Source organism: Loxodonta africana, chromosome 18 (assembly GCF_030014295.1).
Source record: "Loxodonta africana isolate mLoxAfr1 chromosome 18, mLoxAfr1.hap2, whole genome shotgun sequence".
NCBI lineage: Eukaryota > Metazoa > Chordata > Mammalia > Proboscidea > Elephantidae > Loxodonta > Loxodonta africana.
The window spans coordinates 55,642,204-55,669,020 of record NC_087359.1 but is presented as its reverse complement, the minus strand read 5'-3'; the positions used below and the strand labels follow the sequence as shown (position 1 = coordinate 55,669,020).

General features: G+C 47.0%; 1 protein-coding gene across 2 annotated transcripts; it reads left to right on the top strand.

Annotated features, from left to right (window-relative positions):
* Positions 1 to 7,605: 7,605 nt before the first annotated feature.
* On the top strand, positions 7,606 to 25,049 carry TMEM98 (transmembrane protein 98). 2 transcript variants are annotated; one of them, XM_003414539.4, is made up of 7 exons: positions 7,606 to 7,773; positions 10,060 to 10,240; positions 11,816 to 11,947; positions 12,928 to 12,961; positions 15,276 to 15,391; positions 18,815 to 18,874; positions 20,238 to 25,049. In XM_003414539.4, exons 2-7 carry the CDS (start codon positions 10,110 to 10,112, stop codon positions 20,443 to 20,445), a joined length of 681 nt encoding a protein of 226 aa, XP_003414587.1. In that variant the 5' UTR covers positions 7,606 to 7,773; positions 10,060 to 10,109; the 3' UTR covers positions 20,446 to 25,049. The 2 variants fall into 2 exon arrangements, with proteins under 2 accessions (XP_003414587.1, XP_010592527.1); XM_010594225.3 differs by having other exon boundaries at positions 10,034 to 10,240.
* Positions 25,050 to 26,817: the final 1,768 nt, after the last annotated feature.

The following is a 26,817-nucleotide window of genomic DNA, read 5'->3' as shown; positions in this document are numbered from 1 at the left end:
TTTAGGGCCCATGGGCAGTTCTACTCGTTTTATATGGTCGCTATGAGTTGGAGTCGACTCAATGGCAATGGATTTGGTTTGGTTCTAGTCCAGTATGACTTCATCTTAACTACAATCTGCAAAGACCCATTTTCCAACTAAGATCACATTTGGGCTTCTAGAAAGGACATGAATTTGGGGAGACACTGTTCAACTCATTACACCCATCATAGGTACTAGGCTTGACTTCTGGGCCAAGGACTTGGGTAACTCCCTTAGTTAGGGGCTGTTCTTCCCACAGGAGATACAGAGGACCAAGAGAGGACACCTTGCCCCCCCCACCCCTTTGCAATACTTTTACCATTCTGACCAATTGCCTTTTATCGGGAGCTGCTGTTTATCTTCCACTTTAAGAGGTCAGCAAATCAGGTGTTAATTCCAAGCCCAAGAGGGGGAAATGAGGGTCATTTCACTGAGGCGTGAACCCTGGAGTCAAGCAGGTGAGAGAGGTGGTTCCTAAGATGGTGAAGAAATGGAGGAAGAGTGAGTCTGACTCCCTGTAACCCACTTCCCAATCCCTTAGCTCATATCCCTGGTTTGAACTTGACTTTGAACTTAGGGACAACTTGGTGTAGTAGAAAGAGCCTGCACTGAATTTGTAGTCAGATAATCACTTGACCTCTCTAGACCTCAGTTTTCACGTCTAAAATGGTATTACAATAAAAAATAATAATAATGAAATAAAATGGTGATGGTAATGCCCAACGCACTGGGTTGTGGGGAAGGTCAAATGAAAAGATATACATGAAAGTACTGCTTACGCTGACAGTGCTTTGGTTTAGGACATTGTTCTTAGATATTTGTACCAAGGCAGATTTCATAAGCTTTAAGGAGAAAGAAAAAAAAAAAAGAAAAAACAACTTCATGGTCATGAAATTTGATTAGAGGTGGTGAACTTCTAGTCACTAAGAATGATCCATCCAAGGCAAGGTCACAGCTGATGTCCTTTCCAGACTGAGAGAACAGAGAGGGAGGATGGTGTAACAGAAAGCAGACGGATCGGGTTTGGAGTCAGACAGACTTAGCTTTGGATCCCAGCCCTGCTAGTGACTAGCCGTGGTACCTCAGACAAGTTACTTAACCTCCCACATTCTCTGTGTCCTCCTCTTTGAAGTAGAGATAATTCTTACTTTCCTGAACGCTGAGACAATTAGGTAGGTGCCATCTGCAGAGCACCTGGAACAGATTGGGTACTCAGTGAATGGTATCTTGAAAACTCATTAATTATCTTACGAGCTGGGTGACGTTACCGTATAGCACAGCTTTGCAGACAGACAATTCTAGGTCTGCATCCCAGTTTTACCACTTACTATAGAAACACGTTTCACTTCCTTGAGCCCCGGGTTTCTCATGTGTAAAGTGAGGGAAGAATAAAGTCTACTGGAAGGAATTATTGTAATAATTATGTAATCTGTGTAAAGTGGAAACCCTGGTGGCGTAGTGGTTAAGTGCTACAGCTGCTAACCAAAGGGTCAACAGTTCGAATCCGCCAGGCACTCCTTGGAAACACTATGGGGCAGTTCTACTCTGTCCTGTAGGGTTGCTATGAGTTGGAATCGACTCGATGGCACTGGGTTTGGTGTTTTGTTTGGTTATGTAAAGTACTTAGCCAGTACCTGGTGCATAAAATTCTCAAAAATTGGAGCGATTATGATGAATACAATCATGCCGAAACATCAAGGGGGGCAGATGCTGATCAGGCCAGTTTAAAGCTGGAGACCCAAATGACTGCTCTTTATTGAAGCATTAAACCTATTCTTAAACCAACCTCATCTGGTTCAGTAAACTGTGGGAAGTCATTTCCCCTTACGCACCTACCCATCACTCCCTCAATACTCAAGGCAAGAGAGGTTTTAGTTGATTCAGTTTTTTTTTTTTTTTAAAGGCGGACACAATAGAATACTAGAATGGGCAAGAAAGGAAGGCTGTGTAATCTGTCTTTAAGAGCTCTTTAAGAAAAGTCTTTTGAAGATTTAGTGTTTTTGTCAAGAGTATAGTTCCCACCCCTCCACCCAATTGCCCAGGTGTACATGCCCTAAAGTCCCTTGGGGAACTACCTGTTTGGGTCTCTATGTGCCCTGGCCTGGCTGCCTTAACTTGGAGGTGTTGCAAAGTTGGCCTCTATCCCTAGTAGGAATCCCGCCTGCCTTTGCTAGCTCCCATAGCAGCTCTCACCCTCCTCCAGTCTTCTCCTTTCTTCCTGCTTCCTGGTCCTCCCTGGTGCTCCCAACCAGCTCCAGCAGCTGTGGATGTTTGCTGGCTTTTGCTCCTGCAAGAAGGATGGGCTTTCACCAAGATCTTGGCTCACACCCACAGCTCAGAGAAGGCCTGACCTGTGTGTACCCAAACCCCTCCCTGGCTGGCCTCTCCTTTAGGAAAGCTGTTCACTATCCCATGGAAGGACCTGAACACTTAAAACAAGCAGGGACTCAGAATCAAATCAGACATTTGAAATTGTGACTCTTTAATTAAGGCCATCCTTCCTTCTCTTCCCAATGTTGGTGCTTTCACCTCTCTGAGTGCTTCCCATGGGGTTAACTCTCCTGCCACACTCCAGCGGGCCCCACGTGCCAGGTGTAGGTCTAGAGTTCTGTTCCCACTGTAGAATGACAGTAGTAATAACAAACGTTTATCTTCCACCCCTTTCACAAATGCTTATTGAGCACCTACTAAGTGCCAGGCACTGTTCTAGGTACTGGGGATCAGCAGAGAACAAAACAGTATATGTATAAAAATATATAACATAATGTCAGGTGGCGATAGTGCCATTAAAATGAAAAATACCAAACCAGTTGCTGCAAGTCAATTCCAACTCATGGCGACCCCGTGTATGTCAAAATAGAACTGTGCTCCAGAGGGTTTTCAGTGGACAATTTGGGGGCAGTAGATGCAAGGCCTTTCTTTCGAAGCACCTCTGGGTGAACTTGAACCACGAGCACTTTAGTTAGCAAATAAACAGAAAACAAATCAGGGCCAGGGGAGCACCAATGATGGGAGAGGCTACTTTAGATACGGTGATCAGGGAAAGCTTCACTGTGGAGGTGACCCTTAAACAGAGACCTGAGCAAAGTGAGGGAGTGAGCCATGGGAATAACAAGGTTAAGGATTCCAGAGGGCCCCACCCAGAGGGTGAACTTGGCATATTTGAAGAACATCAAGAAGGCTCCCTTTTTTTCCCATGCCACATTAGGATGAGCACTTTAAATGCTTTATCTCATTTAATCCTCAAAACATCAGTATGTCATAGGTTCTACTATCATCCCATTCTACAGATGAGGGAACCGAGGCTCAGAGAGGTGAGCAAGCTGTCCAAGATTCCACAGCTAGTAAGTGGAGGAGGCAGACCTCAAATCACTGTTTTTCTGACTCAGGCTTGTGCTGTTACCAGCCTCCCTGGTGGGGGTGCAGGATGCCATTCTGCTGCCCCTCTGACAGTACAAGGTAGGTCAGAAGGGCTTAGGGAGGGTTATAGGCAACATGAGAGGTGCTTCTTCTGGGAGCAGGAGGGTTTTTGCTAGTAGTCCTGTCCAGAAGGAAGGGGCTGCTGCTAGAGATATGGGTTGGGGGTGGGAGGAAGAAAAGTGGCCAACATCTGTCTGCTACTGTCCTTTTCCACCTCTGTCTTCTGAGTTGTCTTTCACAGGGTAGGCATCTTGGGTGCTTGCTGTCCAAATCAGCCAACCGGTACTATCACCTCCTACTCATTGTTGTTGTTAGTTGTCATTGAGTCAATTCTGACTCATGGCGAGACCCTATTTATTACTAATACAAAAAGAATCACCGGGGCGTTACAAAACACTGCAAGTTTGACACTGTTCAAGAATCACCTGGGAGCTACACGTGATACAAATACATCTATGTAGCAGGCAGCAGAAGTAAACCAAACATAATAGACCAAACTGATATCAAGAGGGAATAGGCAGAGAAGTATATTACCTAGGTCACACAAGGTAAATGTATTTTTGTGGATGGATGTGTGTGAAATTGGGTTTTGGTGTGTGAAATTGGGATAGAATGGCTCTATTTGTTGTAGCCAGGGCCATGGCAACCTGCCCTGGTTCCAGAAACTCAGGGAGCTAGAAGAACTATCAGTTTCCTGGTATATTCATTTTCTAGGGCTGCCATAACAAATTACCACAGACCAGGTGGCTTAGAACAAGAAATTTACTCTCTTGTAGTTCTGGAGACAAGGAGTCTGAAATCAAGGTGTCAGCAGAGCCATGCTCCCTCTGAAGGCTCTAGGGAGGAATCTTTCCTTGCTTCTTCATGGCTTCTGGTGGCTCCCAGCAGTCCTTGGTTTTCGTTGGCTTGTAGCTGTGTCATTTCAATCTCTGCGTTTGTCTTTACAAGAGCTTCTTCCCTCTCTCTCTCTCTGTTCTCTCCTCTTCTTATAAGGACCCCAGTCATTGGATTTAGGGTCCACCCTAAGCCAGTATGATCTCACCTTAACTAATTATATCTGCAAAGAGCCTCTTTCCAAATAAGGTCACATTCTGAGGTTCTGAGTGGACATGAATTTTGGGGAGACACTATATGTAAGGTTGCCATGAATTGGAGCTGATTCGATGGCAGCTAACAACCAATTCAGCCCACTAAAGGTGGCCTGGGCTTTGGAGCCAAGGAGTCTCGAGGTCTACTCCCTTCCCTACCACTTATAAGCTGAAAGAGCTCAGGGAAGTTACCTTATCCCTCCTACTCTATTTCCTCCCGTGCAAAAGAACAGAATCATACTGACTTTTTGGGGGTTGGTGAGAGAATCAGATAAAAATGTCTGGTATATAGAAGATGCTCAACACATTTCACTCCTTGCTTGGATGATGTGTGAGCTTGCACCCATTGGCCAGGAACCAAGCCTCTCCCCTCCTCACCATGGTCAGCACCATTTTTTATCTGCTGGCTTTTCCTCACTAATCGCTGGGTTCAGCCCTCAATTTGGGGACCCTTAGTACACAGTTTGATGTTCAGATTGAGTGAAGAGAGGCCACATGTGGGAGTATTTGAGTTTTGGGGAGCAGTCCAGCAACCATCTCTCTTACCTATGCAGGAGAAACTCCGTTGTGTGACTTATTAGAATATTGGAAGGCAGGTAACTGCCTGGGCCTCATCTCCCAGAGTGGGAGCAGTTGGGCTGAGGTCCTGCCCAGGAGTTTGAATCTTGAATGAAGGATAAGGTTGAAGGGCACGTGAGAATCGTTTTAGGGTAGTGACACCTGGCCATGCAATGGCAGCTTCCTGGTCCCTGGAGCCCCAATGGTATGTGCTCATCTCCTAATCTGAGTTTTCAGCCTCCAACTGATTCTGTGGGGATCCCATGTTCTCTCAACAAGTCCCCTTTTCATATAAGACAATCAGTTTCTGTCACTTGCAAGCAAGAACACTAAGTGACTCAAGATCTTCTCAGATCCATCCAGAGAGACTCCAGGGGGCACCTAGGGTGTCAGGAGCTGCTGGGGTGATGGAGGCAGCTGGCACAACTGTGCCTATGATCCTGCTCCTGGCATCTGGGTGGTGGATGGTTAATTGAGGCATTTATACTATCAGCTCCAGGCTACAGCTGAACTATTTTTCACTTCTTTGTATGTTTTTTTTGTGTGTGTGTTTTCTAAGTGTTGTATGTCTTTTTCTCTTGGGTTGTAAACTCCTCAAGGTTAAGGCTTTCTTTCACATCTCTTCTACAGGGTCGTAGAATCGCAGACCTGGAAGAGACTAGAAGAGATCGTGTGATTTAATGTCTTACCTTACTTGTTGAAAGAACATGGGATGCCCACCAAATGTCTAAACACCCAAGACAATAGCCTGCTGTTCTTTTCAGAGAATGTCCAACAAATGGAGATACTACTGCCTCCAGTCACCCATTCTCTTTGTTGCTTGCTGCAGCCCACTTTCCTTACACAGAACGCAATGCTCAGTAGCTCCTTCCTGAAAGCCCTTCAGAGGGTGATAGAATCACCCCTCAGCCCTCTCTGCTCCGAGTGCCAGGGGTGGGAAAACTTAGCTGCCCACAGGGCCAGCAGTTAAAGAGGGTGAGATGGGAGTGTGTGTGCCTATATTGTGCAAACCGTGGGGATGGTGGTGGACCAGAGAGCATGCCTGAGGACCGAAGTCACCCAGCCCCTACTGACTGTTGCCACGGGTGGAATGTGGGCTGAGTTTTGAGAGATCTTATGAGTTTTCCAGAATGGCTGGAAATCTAGAATTGTAAATGAAATTCCTGACTTTTAAAAATGCTGGCAACTAATTTGATTTAAAAAAAAAAAAAAAAAAGGCCAAACAAAACACTGCTGCAGGCTGGATGTGGCTGATGGACTATCGGCTTGCAAGCCCTGCTTTATGCTGCCCGGGACCTAGTCTACATTCTTTGGTACTTGCCACTAGTACTGCCCTTAGAGCCAGGCAACTGGCCCCCTGCTCTGAACCCTGTGCTTTAGTTGGTCCCACTCTGTGCCCCTGCCCTACAGGGCAAGGAGTTTGAAGGCAAAGGGTCATCACCACGTGGAGCCCATGCCCCTTCTAGACTACACTCCTGGTACCCTGGACTCTAAAAATCCCTGCCGAACAGCCCTGCTTCCAGGGCCTAGGAGTCCCTGGGTGGTGCAAAAGGTTAATGTGCTGGGCTGCTAAACGAAAGATTGGAGGCTCAAGTTCACCTATAGGTGCCTTGGAAGAAAGGCCTGGTGATCTAATTCCAAAAGATCAGCCATTGAAAATCCTATGGAGTACAGTTCTGTGACATACACAGGGTCACCACGAGTCAGAATCAACTCAGTGGCAACTGATCTAGGGCCTATGTGGACTTCTATCCTCCCAAGGGTGGACTATGCAGCTGGCATGGCCATCTCTAGGCCTGACAGGTGGCGAAGAGATCGCTGTTTGCAGAGTGGTGGCTGTGCCCCGTGAATGTACTTGACTCCCTCTTTGGTATGGAATGGAGATGCAGAGGTACAGAAGGGGCAGGGCTGCAAGCCAGGGTCCTGCATTTGTACTTTGACCCATGGCTGGGAAATTGTGAGGGGTGGGCGTGCTTGTCACTGATCTCCATAGGTCAGGCGGTAATAAGAGCTACCATTGATTCACTATTACCCTGGGCCAGGCACTGTTCCAAACGCATCGCAGGTATCAAGACATTTAACCCTCGTGCCAATTGAGGACGCTTGCAAGCATTATCCTCATTTTAGAGATGAAGGACCAAGGCATAGGGAAGTGAAGTTGCCCACAGCTAGTGAGTGAAGGACCGAGCATTTAAATGAGTCAGTACCAGAGCAGACTCACTTTGCACCAGTCACACTGTGGAAACCATTCCTCTCCCGCAATGGGTGGCCTCCTCCTGAGGCAGGGACCCTCCACCTCCCTCCACTATGCATGCCCGGGGCTGGCCTCCGCGGGGCGCGACGAGGATTTGTTGGAGCTCTCGGTGACTGCCTCCCAGCTGCCCAGGCCTCGCCTGGCCCCAACCCCCGGCCTGTCTGGAGCAGCCATCGAAGGGCCTGGCGGTGACGGCGGCGCCTGGCAGCGGGGGATTTGGATGCTCCGGCCGGCGTCTCCCCCTCCCGCCCCACCTCCGGGGGTTTGGCCGAGCCGGGGGAATTTATCTCGAGTCCTCTGACAGCCCAGCTCCCTTCCCGGCATGCCCTGCTCGCAGGGAGCCGCCCGGAGTCCCGCGCCCGGACTTTGCCATCAGCTGGGGGCCCGGCGCGGGAGCGCCACCCGGGATGCGTCCTGGAGCTGCCGCCTGAGGTGGGTGACCTCTCCGGGGCGACTGGGCTCCGCGCGCCCCGGGCCGGCAGGAATGGGGCTCTCGGCAGGCCTTTCCGAGCGCCGCGCCTTTGGAGAGGGGCGCGCCCCGAGGGCGGCCCGGCGGGCGGTGAGGGGGAGCTGAGGCGCCGGCCCGGCCCGCTTCCCTGGGGGAAGGGAGGTCAGGCTGCCGCTTTGTTCCGGCCGCGGTGCCCAGCGTGGGCACAGCGCGCAGCCCGGCGCCCACGAGTTTGGAAAAGTAAGTGGGAGCTGCGCGGGGTGGCTCCCCCGGTGTCCTGCGCCCGCCGGGGACGATCGGAGCCCCGTGGCGCCTTCCGGGCTGGGACGGGGGCTCCCTCTCCCGTTGCCTCTCGAGGCTTAGTCCTGGGTGTCGGGATTGGTGGTGTGGGTGGCGGGATAGGGAGAAAGAGGTACGGTCTTGGGTCTCTTTTATCAGCGGGAGAAAGTAATGAAGAGACCGACACAAGCTTATACAGAGCCCAGGAAAGAGAGTAGAAAAACTCACAGAGAAGAATGCACAAAGAAAGAAAAACACAGAAAGCACACAAACACCTACACCGACAAAATCATAGAAAGAGTGAAACACTCAGAGAAAGCTCATACACACTCAGAGAAAACGGCTCACAGAGAGGGAACAAAGCCGGTGGGTGGTCTTGGATGCCAGGGGCGCGGGGAGGAGGAGGGAGTGTGAGAAGAAACAGAACCGGAGAGGCTGAAGGGGAGGGGGAAAGAGGCGCAGAGAAAGGAAAGAGGAAAATGGAGAGAGACCAGGAGAGAGAAGCAGAGATAGAGACAGAAGTAAGAGAATGAGGAAAGGGGAGCAAGGACAAGTAAAGGGAGATGGGAATAGTGGACTTAAGGAGGTGGACCAGGAGGGACAGGAAACATACAGAGAAATACACATCTAGAGCATCTGAGGCAGACCTGAAGAATTTCCAACCTACACACGCACACAGAGAATCAGAGATACAGGGATGAAAGAGACAGACCCCAGCCTTCTTGCCATTTTGGGATGTGTACCCCAGGTTCTCTGAGACTTTTTGAGCCAGCCTCCTCTGCTTGGCAAGCTCGTACTCATCCTTCGAAACCCAACTCAAGCTTCACCTGCCTTGTGGAGGCTTTCCTCCAAAGTGTTATGCAAACATGGTTACTGTTTTTCTGTGTACTTCTGTATGTAGCAGGAGCCTCTATTTTTGCATAGATCATGTGGAGTTGAAATGACCTATCTACCTCCCCCATCAGCTTAAGGTTGGGACCTGTGTCTTATCTCCACTCCCTAGAAACAAGACTAGTGTTGGGTGCATAGTAGATGATCAATAAATACTTACAGAATGATGGGGGGGGGCATTTGGACCCTCCAAGAAATGGAGCATAGAATTAAGTGCATTAGAGGAGATCATGGGGTCACAGAGACACCTAGGTCAAACCACCCTTTTTGCAGGTGGAGAAATTAAAGCTCAGAGAGGGGAGGAGACTTGCTCAAAAGGACTCAAGTAGAAGGTCTGCTCTGAAATAACATTGTGAATAGCTACTGCTCGGAGATACACTTGCTCCTCTGGCCAATGAGTTTAAAATAGATGCCAAAGAACCCTCCTGGGTGAAAAAGGGAACAATGAACACTTTGACACTAGTTGTAAGTCTGCAACACAAACTGACAAAACCGTTTTCATAGTGTTTAGAAATCTTTCCTCCTTAGAAAAGAAGAGAAAGGTGGATGGCCTCCTAAGTTTAAATGCATGGCTTTAGGTTTGAAATCTAGCTCAACTGCTTCCTGACTACGTAAACTCAGGCAAATTACTTAAGCTCTCTGAACCTCAGTCTCCTTAGCTGTAAAATGGGGATATGAATACTTGGCTCCAAGGATTGTTGCTAGGTTAGAAGAGTTACCATATACAAAGCGCCTGGCAAGGAGTAGACCCTCAGTAAATGCAATCCCTGGTTGCTCTTTTTCACTGAGTGTTCTTTCACACGCATTGCTTTAGATGGAAAGCTATAGTGTTAGTTATGTTTCCTTTTGTCCTGGGTTTGAAAGGCTAACCTGGTCCAATTGGGAAGCAAACCCTTTTAATAAAGGAAAAGGCAAATTTGGGGCATGACTTGTAAGATGCACCTTGATTCTGTTCAGGCCCTCAGGTCTCTGCAGGTGACCTGAGGGAACCTGGCTCCCCTCCCCACTCCCACCCGCTTTGCCACTTCCATCAGGTAAGACCAGCGTTCCTCTCTTCTGTGGTTTCTTTACCAGGCTGCTCTGCCCTGTGTTTTCTCCAGCTTGAGTCCACACGGGGATGTGACCAGGGCTGAGGTAGGCACCCAGAAGCATGGAGACTGTGGTGATCGTTGCCATAGGCGTGCTAGCTACCATTTTCCTGGCCTCGTTTGCAGCCTTAGTGGTGGTTTGCAGGCACCGCTATTGCCGGCCCCGAGACCTGCTGCAGCGCTATGACTCCAAGTAAGTGGTCCCAAGGAGGGGAAAGAGGAGAGATGGGATCTAACAAAAGAAAAAGAGAGCAACAGAAGAAGTTTAGTGCTGTTTAGTGCTGGGGAGCTCCAACTGAGCTTTTTGTCTAAAATGGCACCTGCTGGCTACCCTTCCTGACAAAGACCTCAGAGCTTAAGAATGCTCCTTAAGCCTCCCAATGTCCTGAGCCACCTCTGACTGTCACCTGAGCCAATGAAAAAGCAATTGAACATGTATGCCTGGGATAAAGGCATGGTCATCCATCCAAGACTGGCCAGCTCACTTAGCAGTTGGATAAGCCAAATCCCTTTTCAGCCAAACCCATGGGCACAGAAATCAGATGCCTGAATTCTAGCCACACATCCAAGCAACAGTCGGTCCAGTGAAATCCTAGCAGGACTGTATTTCTGTTTGCACGGCAAATTTCTTCATGATGCATTTTATGTGAAATATATTTTATAAACAAGATCCTGTTTTCAGTTGAGGGACATTTTAATTGACAGATCCTTGAGAGATCTTGGAACTATTAATTTCTCTTACCCCTCTATCTTCTTGATCCAACTAGCATCTCTGCCAAGTGGTTAATAATTTGTAAATGTCCACTTCCGTGAGGATCCCTGGTGGTGCAGTGGTTAAGCACTCAGCTGCTATCTGAAAGGTTGGCTGTTTGAACCCACCATCTGCTCCATGGGAGAAAGATGTGTCAGTCTGCTTCTGTAAAGATTACAGCTTTGGAAACCCTATGGGCCAGTTCTTCTCAGTCCTGTAGGGTTGCTATGAGTCGGAATCGACTTGACGGCAATGGTTTTATGGGCATGATGCAGGAAAATTTTGATTTTGAAAAGAATCCTGTAGTGTCTTATTTTTAAAGAACCCCGTCCTGGTGGCACAGTGGTTAAGAGCTATGGCTGCTAACCAAAAGGTTGTTAGTTCAAATCCACTAGCCTCTCCTCAGAAACCCTATGAGGCAGTTCTGCTCTGTCCTCCTATAGGGTCGCTGTGAGTCGGAATGAACTCAATGGCAACGGGTTTGGTTTGGTTGTAAAAGTAGAAATTGTTTTTACCTCTCCAACCTTGCCAGTGAAACTAGGAAGGGGAGGGGATATTGGAGTGGACCAGAGTGGTTCTCAAGAGTTATTCTGCAGACCAGGTAGAGGATATAAGTAGGTTTGGGTAATATGAACTTCAACCACTTTTTAAAAAGTAGGCTTGAAGTTAAGGTAAGTTACAAAAGGATATTATTTTTGCCCTAAAGAAGCAGCCCTGTCTAATATAGCTTTGTAATTATTGTGGTTGAAAGCTGTACCCTTTCTCTCCGGGTTTATTTCCTTCTGTGTCACTTTAAAAATTATGTACCCCTGGGGTGCCTCCTTCACTCCGTCTAGCCATGGTCCTCCCTGCAACTTCAGTCCTCACTGGGCTTGGGTTCGGATTCAGGACAAGGGGCCCCTACTCTTATTTATTGATTCCTCTCATCCTTTTGGGGGGTACGTGTGCCTCAGTGAGGAGAGGGGTCTGCAGCAGTCACCCGTCAGGAAACCACTTAACTGGGGCCTTCCCTTCCAGGCCCATTGTGGACCTCATCGGCGCCATGGAGACTCAGTCCGAGCCCTCTGAGTTAGAGCTGGATGATGTCGTCATCACCAACCCTCACATCGAGGCCATCCTGGAGAACGAAGACTGGATCGAAGATGCCTCGTACGGCCGGGGGGACTGTTCGCTTCCCTCTAGATCATCTTTTAGCCCACTGGGGATAGCACATGGGGGCTTCTGGGTGCTCTTCTCTGGCTTCCTTTGCCAGAGCACTCAGCTGGTACCCAGGAGCCTTGTGCTACTCACTGCTCTTACCCCTGCCCTCAACATGGGGGATATCAGAGTGTGGCGCTATAGCATTTGCCCCTGTTCTCATTTTGTAGACCTGAACACTGAGGCCCATATATCTGTGACAAAGGTTGTTACAAAGTCACCCTGACGTGCTTGGATTATCCTTGGGGTGTCAGTGAATTTCATACTCCAGAATGAACCGTTTGTCTGCAGTATCCCTCAGGGATCTTTGCACCCAACAGGAACCCCTACAATTTGAGCATTGTATGCCACTTCATTTCCTTATTCATTTAGTCATTCATTCACTGGGCAAATATTTGTGGGCCATTATGTGGAGGGCAGTGGGCCAGGCACTGTGGTTATAAAAACAGTGGGGGAGACAGAATTATATCTAAAAATCTAAATACAGTATCCTAGAAACTGTAGGTGATCTCTGTACACAGTACAGTAGGCATACGGAAGAGGCCATATCTAGATTTGCCTGGGTTCGAAAAGGGGAGGTGGATTTCATGATGGATATCTTTCAAGACTTGGGTCTTGAGAGATGAGAAGTAGTTCATCAGGCTGGCCATAAGGTGAAGAACACACCAGGCAGAGGGAACAAGTCTCTCAGAAGCTCAGAGTTATAAAAAGCGTGGCTGGAAGAATAGGTGGGGTATGGTGAGGGGCAGGGAAGGGGAGAAGGTGCTTTCTCCTTTAGCTCATGGACTTGCTAATTTTAGCCCAAGGCATTACTGTGCTCAGGTGGTATCCAGCTGCGCCCACTGGTCACAGCTGGATGAGGAGTAGAGGTGGTAGCTGGAGGGAGGTGGGCTTCTCGGGTAACCACTGACAAACTCTTCTTGCCTCCCCAGGGGTCTCATGTCCCACTGCATTGCCATCTTGAAGGTAATCCTCTCTGATTCCCTGATGAAAAAAGGGAGTCACCAAAGACCCTACGCATAGACTCTTAGGGTTGAAAGGGACCTTAGGAAGGGTACCAAACCTGACCTCTTAGCCTGATGTTTCGAGTTCCTACTGCCTACTTCCACTTCCACCTGTTATCCTTTTATGCTTCTCAAGGCCCTTGCAAAGGCTTTATTTCATCTGGTCCTAACAGCCTAGATTGTCACTAGCCCATTTTTACCAACCACAGAGAAAGCCGTGTATGCCCAAGGCCATTTAGCTACTAGAGGGAAAATGGGGGTTTCCCAGCTTCTCCCTAAGTATTTGATTTCGTTAATAGAGAGCTCAGGCCTTTGCAGCAAGTTCTTATTGAGACTTCCTCAATTATTAGAAGTCCTTCATTGACGCTCTTTGGTTGTGACAGTAGACAGTCAAAGGGGACAATCCATGTTAAAAAATCCAAACTGGGATGACTTTAACTTGAAGGCAGATTTTTTTTTTTTTAATGCTTGAAGTCTTTGGAAAATTGCATTCAATTTGCATTTTGGGTAATTTTTACAATTTTGGCATTTGTTTTTCAATCTTTGCCTAGTGGGAAGTGATAATATTGAAATATTTGGCTAGTTGCAAATAATGTTGGCGTTTTCACTTAAAGTAACCTGGGAAACCACACATATATATCTTTGTCTAGTAATTATTCAAGATTTCAAAAATGACAACTTTATCTTTTCTTCAGTGTCCTTGACCCCACCTCCTCCTTGGCTACCTCTCTTTGGGGACAAAGAAACACTTAGAAGGAAACTGCTTATTATTTAGTTCCAAGATGTTCTTGGTTCTATAGATATGGTTATAGATATAGATAAGGAGCCCTGGTGGCACAGTGGTTAAGTGCTCGGCTGCTAAGTGAAAGGTTCAAACCCACCAGCCACTCCATTGGAGAAAGATGTGGCACCAGCTTCTGTAAAGGTATTGGCCTTGGAAAACCTACTGTGCCCTGTAGGGTTGCTGTGAGTTGGGATTGACTAGACAGCAATGGGTTTTTTTTTTTTTTCATTTTTAAAATAACTATACAGAGGTGTAATGACTACGACAACAATGCTGTATTACCTCTCCATTCTCCCAACCAGGATGTGTCCTGGAACTGGGTTTTGTCCCCTGCCCCTTCCTATCATGTTGTTAGTTGCCGTCAAGTGGATTCCTACTTATGGCAAACCCCTCTGCAAAGTAGAACTGCTTCACAGGGTTTTTAAGACTGACTGTTTTGAAGCAGGTTGCCAGGCCTGTGTTCCGTAGTGCCTCTAGGAAGGTTTGAACTGCCAGCCTTTTGCCTAGTAGTCAAGTACTTAGCCGTTTGTGCCACGCAGGAACTCTCTGCCTGCCTATCATGGGGGGGGGGAGATAAATGGCGCCTATCTAAACGGCTGGAAGGAGTCTTATTGGGTTGGCATTAATGGTCCATGCTGGGAACGAACCTCAGATCAAAGGAGAGAGTTTAATCCGCTTCTGGGGATCTGAAGCCTCTTATGTTTGGCCACCTGCCCTTGAGTCCCTGTGATGGGGGCTCGAGCGAGGGGATGGGCTCGCTCCTGAGTGGGTTCTTGGGCTTCTTTCTGCCTTCTCTTTTCCAGCTGTGGGTATAAGGCTAGTAATGAGACCTTGCTAGGGCAGAAGCATATTTAGGTTCTAACATAGAGGGAGGGGTGGGAGAGGGGAGCAAGTTTTGGGGGAGGCCAGCACTGCTGGTTGATGACAAGAAAGGCCATGTGTCATAGTCTTGCCTTTCCCCAGCTTTTTCTAAGGTCTTTTCATCATTATCTTGACAAACAGCATGCTAATATATTAGCCTAGAAATTTGTTGAAATAAGTGCCACTTTGGGAGAATGTGCTTAGAGGGGACAATTGCCCTTTGTCCAGCTGTGTTTCTGAGGGCACCATACTGGAGATATTCTTTTAGAGGGCTAGACCATGAGGTGAAGGAAGAGAAAGTAAGTTTTCTCCCCCTGAGCAAGAAGGTGAAATTAGAGCACATGATTTTTCTTAGACAGATTATTTCAGCTTCAACTTCTCTGAGCCAAAACCCTGACCCTGAGTTGAGGTTCCTACCCCTCCCTCTTTACCCATGTTCTCAACTTTTGCCTCTTCCCACCCCATTTCCTCTAATCTCTGTGTACTTTTCATTTCATTTCTGCCATTAACTTAGGAGGCCAGTTGTATGATGGGACCCACGGTGGGGGCAGTATCTGACCTTGTGGGGGTGGCAGAAGCCCTCAGGGAGCTGGATGACCCCTCATCACCTCTCTCCTCTCTGCTGCATTAGATTTGTCACACTCTGACCGAAAAACTTGTTGCCATGACAATGGGCTCAGGAGCCAAGATGAAGACTTCAGCCAGTGTCAGCGACATCATCGTGGTGGCCAAGCGGATCAGCCCCAGGTGAGTAGTCTGGGGCCTTGAGGACCCCACACTCTGTCAGGGAAGAAAGGAGGGTGGAAGCTGAAGGCGGCCGGCAGGGCCGGGCTCTTTTAAGAACCAGTACACAGGCAACTTCAGTTACTTATGTCACAAATATTCACAGAGCATCTAGATACTGAGAGACTTTCAACCTAAGATGGTCTCTCTCTCATGCACACATGTAGCCACCTCCAGCACACCCCCTTCTGTTAGGGTTTTAGGAGGTTCCAGCATGGTGACTAATCCTGCAGTTTCCACCACGGCTGTACCCTCATTCAGTCCCATACCAGCTGAGGCTTCTTTCCTGCCCGTTCCACTCCTTCCTCCCAGACCCTGCGCTGTAGCCAGGAAGCACATTCCCACTGGTGCCGGCACCCCCTCTCCCGGAGGTCTCCTGGCCCAGCCCTTGTCCCTGACCCATATCTGTGTTGGAGACTTGCATGAAGATCTTATTCTTGCTACTGCGCAGTCACCCACTGACCCATCCATGACTCAGCCTCCAGGACTGGGTGGGAAGTGAAGCCATGCAGCATTCAAACCCATTGTTATCAAGTCAATTCTGACTCATATCAACCCTGTAGGACAGAGTAGAACTTCCCCCATAGGGTTTCCAAAGCTGTAATCTTTATGGGAGCAGGCTGCCACATCTTTCTCCCATGGAGTGGCTGGTGCATTTCAACTGCCGACCTTTTGATTAGCAGCTGAGCATTTAACCACTGCGTCACTAGGGCTCCATACAGCATTCTGACATCCCAAATTCCAGGCAGTCTGCAAAATCCTATGTGGGAGGCAACTGGCAGGATTACAGTCAACAGCTACACCCCCTCATTTGGGCTCAATGTTGTCAAGAAAAATAAAGCCCTTCAAAAAGGCTGTGCTAAGATTGTGCTGCCACCTGGTGGCTGGTATGTGGATTGCCTGAGCCCAGAGTCCTCCAAGTCCAGGATGTTTTCTTCGTCAGCCACCTGGCCTCTCTGCTGGGTGTGGTGCCTCTGTATTCCTAACAGAATGGTGGCACCTGTATGAGTTCCTGGTGTGCTCGCTTTCCTTGTTGCTATGCCCTCAGGTTAATCATGAGGAACCAGTCCTTTTCTTGGCCTCAAGACTAACCACGTAAAAACGACCAGTTTCCTGTCCAGTTCAGTGAGTTGAGAAAATGGGAGGGAGATAATAATGCAGGGGAGGGACTCAGCCCAGGAAGTTCTTGGCTTTCTCTGGAGTTGCCCCCCATGGGTGTGGCTACATGACTATCCTCACCTAGGTCAGACCTGGCCTTAAGACCCCAACTCCTACTCCCCCCAGCCTAAGCTCTGGGCAAGCACCAGCCATTCTTCTGGCCATTATTTTTAGAGTCTGTGTATTTGCATATCTACTGGATCCTTCATATGCTTTTTTAGCACTTCTAAGAGCCACACCAGGGAGTCAGACAAATTCCAATGATACCAGGGTAAGAAGCAGCACTTTCAGGAGAGATCAGGGAGGAAGGAGGTAAAGATTTCTGAGAAGTGAAATCCTAGCTGAGCAGGATTAGCAGTGGTGCAAGGGTGAGGTTGTGACATTGCTCAGAGGGTGGACCTGACCGGGTACTCACTGGCCCATCCGATAAGAACCTCAAACTAATTCCAGAAAGTTCCCTGCCATAATTCAATCGGGGTCCTTGCTTTATCTTTTTGCCCTCACACTTCTCACTCCATCCGGGCTTTTTTTGCCCCTATTATTTTTCCTGCTCCATTTATGAGTGTGTTGATGGCATATTAGTTTCAAGGGAAGTGGCTTCAGCCTGAGCACACTACAGAGAAAGGGAGCAGCTAAGACAAGCATGGAGAGTGACCGCGCCTCTGCACTTCCTCACCATCTCCTCAGGCCAGAGACAAGAATATTGAGGGCATCTTTTATCAAGGATTTTTAGAAATCAAATAATGCATCTTTAGTATTTTTTCTTCCGGACCATCAGGAGCAAGGATTTAGAACAAAACCTTGAACTGCAAATCAGAGTGAATAGCAATTCCTTTCTGAACGTGATTCAAAAATTTAACCTTGAACTGTAGTAGGTGTTAAAAGAAATCCAATGCATCAGTTTGAACCAAAATTAAACTTCTAGCATTTTTTTAGTGTTCCATTTACCTTCAAACTTTCTTTCCCTGAACATAAAAGTAATCAATGCTTGTAAAAATTAAAATACTGCAGAAATAGATTGTCTGGAAAGTGAAGTACTACTCCCTAGTTCCACCCCCCACCCAACTCCAGGAGCTAATTACGGTTGAACTCATGAGAATTCTTCCAGATTTTTCCTTTTCATATCATAGCTTTTGTTTGCTTATTTACTTTTATACAAATGGGATTGATCAAGCATTCTATATTATTTGGCAATTTGCCTTTTTCATTTAGTAGTATATCTTGAACATCTTTCCATATGTGTGAACTTACGCTTTTTAAAATGTTGGAACTAAAACAAAACTAGAAAAAAAAATTCTCTAAACGGAACGTGAAATCTTTCTGCAGTCTCTGTCTGAGAATGCAGAAGCAGTTAGAGAACCAAAAACCAAACGAAACCCAGTGCCATGGAGTCGATTCCGACTCATAGTGACCCTATAGGACAGAGTAGAACTGCCCCACAGAGTTTCCAAGGAGCGCCTGGCAGATTCGAACTGCCGACCCTTTGGTTAGCAGTTGTAGCACTTAACCAGTACGCCACCAGGGTTTCCGCAGTTAGAGAAAAAACCATTAAATTGGGTCCTGAATATCAAAAGGGGGGAATTGGAATAAAGAAAGGTAGGAAGGAAAGAAGGAGAAAGGAAGGTGTCTTAGCTTCTTAGTGCTGTAACAGAAATACCACAAGTGGGTGGCTTTAGCAAACGGATGTTTATTTTCTCATCATTTAGAAGACTAAAACAAAAAAATAAACAAACCCAAACCTGTTGTTGTTGTCAGGCTGATTCTGACTCATAGCAACCCTATAGGACAGAGTAAAACTGCCCCATCAGGTTTCCAAGGAGCAGCTGATGGATTTGAACTGCTGACCTTTTGGTTAGCAGCTGTAGCTCCTAACTACTGTGCCACCAGGGCTCCTTTAGAAGACTAGAAGTCCGAATTCAGGATGTTGACTGTAGGGGAATGCTCTCTCTGTCTGCTCTGGGGGAAAATCTTTGTCTCTTTCAGCTTCTGTTCCTTGGTGGTCTTCTCTGTGCCTAATCTACTCTTTTTATATCTCAGAAGTGATTAGGTTTAAGACACCCTACACTCACATGGCCCCATTAACATAACAAAGAAAACCCTATTCCCAAATGGGATTACATCAATAGGCATAGGAGTTAGGATTCCAACACATATTTTGGGGGGACACAATTCAAGTCATGACAGGAAGTAAGGAAAGTGAAACATTGAAAACCTTTTGCTTACCCTCAGAGTGGACGATGTTGTGAAATCTATGTACCCTCCGCTGGACCCGAAACTCTTGGATGCACGGTGAGAGGGCTTGTTCATTTTTCATGCTGGAGGGTCAGCATTTTATGGAATCCATTTTATGAGGTTGGTTGACTGGGCTTTTTTGGGAGAGGGCTGCTTTGATGGGTTGCTGAGGCTGCCCTGGCTTTGCCCAAATCCTGGGGAATGCAATCAAGTTGTTTTTTGTCCCTTGGGATTTGGGTACCATTTACTTCAGTGTGGTTGAAGCCTTGTCATGCTAGCCAACCAGTGAGCTGGACCTGGCTGGGTGATAAAGACCAGTCCTCTTCCTGAAACCTTAAGAAGGAAGAGCTTGTCTTTGATTTTGAATTCTTATGAGTAGACATTGGGCCATGCTAAGTCCTAATAACTGTGCCATCCCTTCTTCTGTGCCCCCTGTTATTCCCTCTCTGCTCTGAGGACCACAGAAGCAGACCCATCTCAGCTTTGAGTGCCACCCAGGGGAGCAGGGGGGCAGGTGGCAAGCAGAGCACTGAGATGGAGGGAGGAGTCAGCCAAAGCTGTGCCCACCTTGTACAGGACATCGCGAGCCATCCTTCTCCATGACCCTCTCTTAATATGCAGAGAAGAATTATCATTATGAAATTATGTCCCTGTACAGGATGTAAAGCCATTTTGCAAAACCAGGTTCTTTTGTCTCTCTGATTTATGTCACTATTTCATGGACATGTTATGTGATGATTGCCATATGGGCAGGGGTCGTGGTATTTCAGCTTTGATGTCTCTGTCCCACCGCTACTGCTGCCCAGCTGTGTCTAGGAGTTAATAATCTGTAATATTTTCCCAAATGCACCATGAGCACTCACTATATAAAAGGTGCTCTACAGTGAATCTTTTAATACCAAAAACTCTTCCTCAACTTGGTTTTCAAGTGATTTTTTTGTTTTAGAGTGGGATAAACCAGCCCTGGGCCTTACTGATTCAGAGTCAGTAAGAGATGCTCAAGGTGAGAATATGTGTAACCTGTCTTCAAGTGGGCATTGGTTGGGAATGCGCCCATCCAAGCGACTAGATCCAAACTGTTCCATGGAACATTATTCTGGGAGATATTTATAGGTGTGCTGCATTAAATGGGTTTCATAGTCTTAAATAAGTTTATGAAACACAGCATATTCCCCCTTGGAGCTGTGTCATATACATCAAAGGCTCTTGAGAAGTGCTGCCATAAAGAGACTTATTTAACTTTGTTTAATCCAGCCACTCCCAAATGATTTGAGCATGGAACCGTCTTTAAATTACGTGTGCACCAACCTCCTAGGAAAGGGACTCCAGCTTGGAGAACCCTAGTCTAGAGTCTCTTCATTTGGACTTTGGTGTGAAGTCCCTCACTTCCTAGGGGACCTGACCCTGATGTTTCTTCTAGGACGACTGCCCTGCTTCTGTCTGTCAGTCATCTGGTGCTGGTGACCAGGAATGCCTGCCACCTGACGGGGGGCCTGGATTGGATCGATCAGTCACTGTCAGCCGCTGAGGAGCATTTGGAAGTCCTCCGAGAAGCAGCCCTGGCCTCTGAGCCGGATAAAGGCCTCCCAGGCCCTGAGGGCTTCCTGCAGGAGCAGTCAGCCATTTAGCGTCTGCTGGCCAGCAGCTGACCATAAAAGCCAGCCTGCTGCTATCCCTGGGTGGCTCAGCTGAGCCTCTCCGTCTTCCGTGTAGAGTTAGTTTTTCTTCACCGCCCTGAGGTACAGCTGTGTGTGCATGGAAAAGCAGGGCAGCCCTGTCATTTGATGCCTCTGTTGCAATTACAGTGGGTGGCTGGTGAGTGGCAGTCTAATACCACAGTTAGGGGAGATGACATCCACCATCAGTACAGCAGAGCGGCAAAAACTGGGGGTCTGTAAGCTTTATTTAACTCTCCTAGTGTTTTCAAGAAAATTGAGCCAACATCTAAGAATCAGGAGGTTTCACATTAAAATCAGAATTTCTGGTTTCTCTTGAACAATCAAGTGTACCAGCTCTCATCTCTGCGTTCCCAAAAGGGACAATCAGTTGTAACTAAATAAGAGTTGCCTCTTTTGACATGGCTTGTACTCTCTCACCTGGCCTGTTTTGTTCATTTGTATTATCTGCCGTGTTCTTGAGGAATCTGAGTCTCTCCTCCCCCTTCCAGCTTGAGTTTGAGGTGCGCACTGCAGAGTTGATTATTTCCTTTTAATCACTATGCCTGCAATTTGACCTAGCTACCACTAGGTGGATAGTAAACTTATACCTAGGTTTTCCTCAAGTGTGTGGTTATTGAGTCAAATCAAATGCAGAGTGTATGGTGGGATATTTTTGTCTGAGAACTGTGGATGGAAGGAGAAAGCCTAAGGACCCTGAGGATGGTTTGTATATAGAGACCCTTAGAATTCAGGCAGAAGTGAAAATACCACCATAAAGTACTTCTCACATTAGCAATGATACCCATGAAGGATGTGTTCCCATTTCTTCTGATATCTGCTTGCTTTGCAAATATTGAAAGATGATGGGGTGCTTTTATGAGTTGAGACCTTTGAGGAATCCAGAATTACAATCTCATAATCCTGAGGACTTGTTTTTAAGTGTGCGGGGAAGTCTGAAGGACTTTGCTTCTCAGTTCTCAAAGGCAACCTCTTTGAAGAGGGCTCTGGCTTGAGACCTGCCCTGGTTGATATCATTTGCTGCTAAGTATGTTTGGAGCTGCATACCTCTTCCTTCGTTTTCTCTGCCCCAAGTCAAGTCAACAGATTCCTCAGCCTGATTCTAGGAAACCAGGAGCTATATTCCCAAATCCAAGACTGGGTTCTTGCTTGTCTGTTGGGCAATTTCATTCTCTCCTGGTAAATGGATTGGTTCTAACCAGCGTAATGTATACCAGACCCCACCTGGAGAGAGGGAAACTGGAGCTCAGCTCATAGGGATGGATTCCTGATTGCAGGAGACCCTTTATAGAATTGTCCATTCCCGTCAACCTTGAACATGTGTTATTTAAGTAGTTAACTTTTCTGTTCTTCCAGCAAGCTATGAAGTGTCCATGAAGTCACAGACTTTTCTGTTTGTGCTTTCCAAATCCACTTCAGACATCCACTGCCTTCCTGTTTTTGTGTTTTTTTTTTTTTCTCCCTTTCAAAATCTGCTTTCACAACTGGCCCGGAAACTAATTCATGGTAAGGTTGCAATGACTGCCATGGCTGCAGATGTTCCCTGCATTTTCCCCTGGACCAGAACCTTAGGCCGAAGGGGAGCAGCTCTGAGTTGTCATCTCAGACACCATCCACCAGGTATGGGGGTTGGGGCTAGAGGTCAGCACACTTGAAATGATGCACACTGTCCTTTGCCTTTTCTGAGCCCTGGTAAATACTGGCACACCTGCTTCCTGAAGGCCAAAGATGCTGCCCTTCCAATTGTAAGGAGAGGTTCCTGAAGACCTTGGAGGTGCCTGCTAGACTATAGGATTTTAATGAGTCACCGCCACTGTGGTGCCCCCCCCTTTTTTTTCTTCGGTGGTGGATAAATAAGGAGCCTCTGAGTAAAGTTGGTGTTGGTGGCTGAGAGGGGAGCATTCTTTGGGGGAGGACACAATCCTACTCCCCCAGACCCTTTGGGAGTTCATACCTCCCTAGGGAGGGACTAGATGAACAGCACTGGGGATTCCAGCATTGTCTCTTATGCCAGGTGCAGATTCCTAGAGGGTGGACACGCCCAAGTCCTTGGTTACTAGTGCTGCCTATTTGGTGGTAGATCTTTCCTTCTGTGTCTCCTACCCCCTTCTGCCCCAGAGTGGGAGCATCATCAGACTCAAATTCTGAATGAAAAAGGAATTACTCAGGAATAGGAATTAAGTGTGAAAAGAGCAAAATCTTTGAAATCAGACAGAATCAAGTCCAAGTTTGGGCTCCATCATTTACTGTGTGAGCTTAGACAAGTTACTTGACCTCTCTGATCCTTAGCTTTCTCATGTGTAAAATTGAAACTACTGCTCACTGGGTTGGTATTTCAGTAAGATGAAAGGGTGTATGGGAAATGCCCAATTGCACACCTGTTTCTGATTAGCTGGATTGGAGCCCTGGTGGTGTAGTGGCTAAGAGCTCGGCTGCCAATCAAAGGGTTGGCAGTTCAAATCCACCAGCCACTCCTTGGAAACCCTATGGGGTAGTTCTGCTCATTCCTGTAGAGTTGCTATGTGTTGGAATCCACTTGACAGCGATGAGTTTTGTTTTGTTTTTGATCCTTCCTTCTCTCCCCATAGCCCCAAGCCCCAATAAAGCTAGTCTAGCTGGCATTATCTCAGTTACATGGCTCCGTCCACTCAGGGGCTTCCCTTCATGGGTGCTGGAACAGAGTGGCCAAAACTCTGGAATCACTGCTGTAGGGGAGTGGCCTAGACTTGTCCCTGATCCACCCCAAGTGTGTTCACAACAGGAAGACATCTGAAGCTCTTGGCCTCTTATCAGTGTTCAAAGGGTTGATTGCTCAACTTCACATTCCGCCAGAGAAGGGCCCAGGGAACCTCCCACAGCTTGTAAAATTTCCCAGATGGAACTCATGTTCCCGGCTTCCAGCTTACCCTGGAGATTACCCTGACCTGCCTCATTCTAGGAGTTCTCTTCAGAGACTCTTTTGACTCACATGAGCCTGGTTTTTGGAAAATAACTTACAGTTCAAAGCCACTGAGTTGCTCTATGACCTTGCAAATCTTGGGAAGGTATCAATGATTTTTCACCCCTTTTCTCCCTCCCATTCTGGCTCTCTCCATCCCTCCCCGCGTCTCACAAAGGAGTGCTTACTCTGTGGGAGGTATGGTGCTAGGTGCTGGGGGTATGAAATGAGAGGACGGCGGGATATATAGCTACCACTTACTTTTTGTACCTCTGGGATTCATTGGGAAGCTGCTGTTCCACTGACTGTATGTGCTGCCAGTAGGCAGGGCCCTATAATGGTTCGAAAAGGGAAAAATAGGCATATGCCACAAATTACTGTTTTTACAGGGTGCTGTATGAGTGAGGCTGAATCGCTGAATTTTTGGTAGTAAAAACATGAATTTTGACAATTTTTATTTGGTACACAAATATACGTCTGGGCTTGGGGTAGAATTTGTGTTTACCAGGGGTCCACACATGTACCTCTGGACTCTGAGGGTATGATTTGTGGAATGAGGCATAAAACAAAAACCGTATTAAAACAAAAACCGTATTACTTACCAACAATTCAGACGTACTCAATGATTCAGCAAGCCCCTCATTCCTGAAAAAACATAGTATCAACAAAAATTAAAAGGAAAAAACACTTGGGTCATCAAAAGGTTGAGGAACAAGAGGGACAAAGGAAACAGAGAGGCAAATGAGCGGCTCATTGAACTACCACTGAGGCCAGCGAGGGTGATGGAGGGACAAATGAGGGAGAGGTGGGGGCACAGAGCAGGGAGGGGTAGGGGTAGGGTAGGGGCCAGATGGTCAGAGGTGAAACTCGGGAGAAGCTAGGCCTGAGTGGAGCCTTGAAGAAGAGGGTCAGAGAGGCTATCTGGGCAGAGAGGACAACATGGGGAAGGAGCAGGCCAAGAGAGCATGGCTCATTTGGGAAATGCAGGTGACTGGGGGCGGCTGAAGTATGGGATGTTAAGAGGGTAAGGTTGGACAGGTTGACAAGGCGTCAGATCCTAGAGGATCTTATAGGTTATCTTAGGGAGCTGGAGCTTCATCCTGAGCACAACAGGAAACCATGGGGTTTTTTAGCAGGAAAGTGACTTGGTCAGATTTGTAATTTATAGAGACCTGTTTATACCCTATGACTTTAGCATAATTTTGCCTGATGCTACTGAGTATATGTTTTTCTCCCTGAGTCTGAGAGGATCCAGACTGAATCATGGTATAAAACTGGGATGGGCAACTGGTTAGGGAGGGAGGGACAGGGTGGGTGTCACAACAGGGAATGCTGGAGGGAAGCAGTGTGGTTGTGCTGATCTGCTTCTCCCCGCCCCCCCCCCACCAGGTATTAGTTTTATTAGTCTCTGTATTCTTACAGATAGTCTTTAAGTTCTATATAGTAACAAAATTAAACAAAACAAAAAATGTAGTAGCCCCTGTGTTCAAGGCGCTCAGGGTCTGGGATAACAAGGAAACGGTTACAGTGCATTCAAGACAGGCAAAGAGATCATTATCCTAGAAAACTTTTTTTTTCCTCCTCTGTAAATAAACTTTTATTGTGTATTTGAATGTTATTTTGGGTGGAGGTCTAATTGTGCTGTTGTGAATTGTGATGCATGCCTGACATTGGAATTCAATCTAAAATGACATAAAGTTTACTTTAAACCACCCACCAAAAGTTGGTCTGCTTTCTGGTAGGTACTTACTGGGCCTCTGTACCAGAAATGCCAATGAGCAGAGTTGTTTTTTTTTAATTTTTATTAAGCTTCAAGTGAACATTTACAAATCCAATCAGTCTGTCACACGTAAGTTTACATACATCTTACTCTCTTCTCCCACTTGCTCTCCCCCTATTGAGTCAGCCCTTTCAGTCTCTCATTTCGTGACAATTTTGCCAGCTTCCCTCTCTCTCTATCTTCCCATCCCCCCTCCAGACAAGAGTTGCCAACACACTCTCAAGTGTCCACCTGATTTAATTAGCTCACTCTTCATCAGCATCTCTCTCCCACCCGCTGACCAGTCCCTTTCATGTCTGATGAGTTGTCTTCGGGAATGGTTCCTGTCCTGTGCCAACAGAAGGTCTGGGGAGCATTGCCGCCGGGATTCCTCCAGTCGCAGTCAGACCCTTAAGTATGGTCTTTTTATGAGAATTTGGGGTCTGCATCCCACTGATCTCCTGCTCCCTCAGGAGTTCTCTGTTCTGCTCCCTGACAGGGCAGTCATCGATTGTGGCCGGGCACCAACTAGTTCTTCTGGTCTCAGGATGATGTAAGTCTCTGGTTCATGTGGCTCTTTCTGTCTCTTGGGCTCATAGTTATCGTGTGACCTTGGTGTTCTTCATTCTCCTTTGCTCCAGGTGGGTTGAGACCAACTGATGCATCTTAGATGGCCGCTTGTTAGCATTTAAGACCCCAGACGCCACATTTCAAAGTGGGATGCAGAATGTTTTCATAACAGAATTATTTTGCCAATTGAGCAGAGTTTTGAGAATTTGAAGCATAACTGGATCCTTCTTGTTATATCCTATCTGTATTTTTATAATTCCCTTTTTGCAGAAAAGGAAACAGAAGCCTAGAGAGGTCAGTAACTTTCCTGGAGTCTCAAGATAATAAGGATCAAAGTAAGAACTTCAGCTCTCCAACCTGTGTTCTTAACCATTACTCCATCCTGTCTGGATGCGGGTGGGAGAATCCATAATGGAAGCAAAAAAAAAAAAAAACCAGATAGGAGAGTCATTCCACTCTCTTCTAATTAGCATATTTTCATTGAAAAAAATGGTGACCATGACCCATAAATTAATTTCATGGCCGACTAATCAGTTACAACCCACAGGCTGATAGAACATGGTACTGAAATGAGGGCTAGGGCATGGGTGAGGTATCTTCTCTCCATCCAAAGTGACTTCATTTTATCCATTTTAAGTAAAACTCGCATTTACAAGAACACTGGCAAAAATTCATGGTGCATAATGGAATAATTAATTTAGTACATGACTGATTAATTCAGAGAGTCATCTGTTGAGTGTCTACCCTGTGCCAGATGCTGGATTAGGCCCCGAGATATAGGAATGAATAAAAATATAATGCTTCTCTTGAGGCTTATATAATCTAAGGTGGAAAGAAACCTATAAAGAGTCATTTTCAATGCAACGTGGCAAGTGCTAAAGAGGGGAACGTGTGTGTAATGAGAGCACAGAGCAAAGGTGCCAAACCCAGCTCACTAGAGTTTCCTGAAGGTAGTGACATCTCAGAAGAATTGTTGAGGAGTAGGAGTTAGCCAGAAGACTGGTAGGTAGAGGGGGCTAGAAATGGAGGTGGACAGAAGACCCCGGAAGGACTTTCT

Excerpts from the sequence above, each read along its gene's own strand:
- TMEM98 (XM_003414539.4), top strand. The coding sequence starts at position 10,110 with ATGGAGACTGTGGTGATCGTTGCCATAGGCGTGCTAGCTACCATTTTC. Across the intron at positions 11,948-12,927 it reads GACTGGATCGAAGATGCCTC|GGGTCTCATGTCCCACTGCA; the intron begins GTACGGCCGGGG and ends TTGCCTCCCCAG. Across the intron at positions 15,392-18,814 it reads GCCAAGCGGATCAGCCCCAG|AGTGGACGATGTTGTGAAAT; the intron begins GTGAGTAGTCTG and ends GCTTACCCTCAG.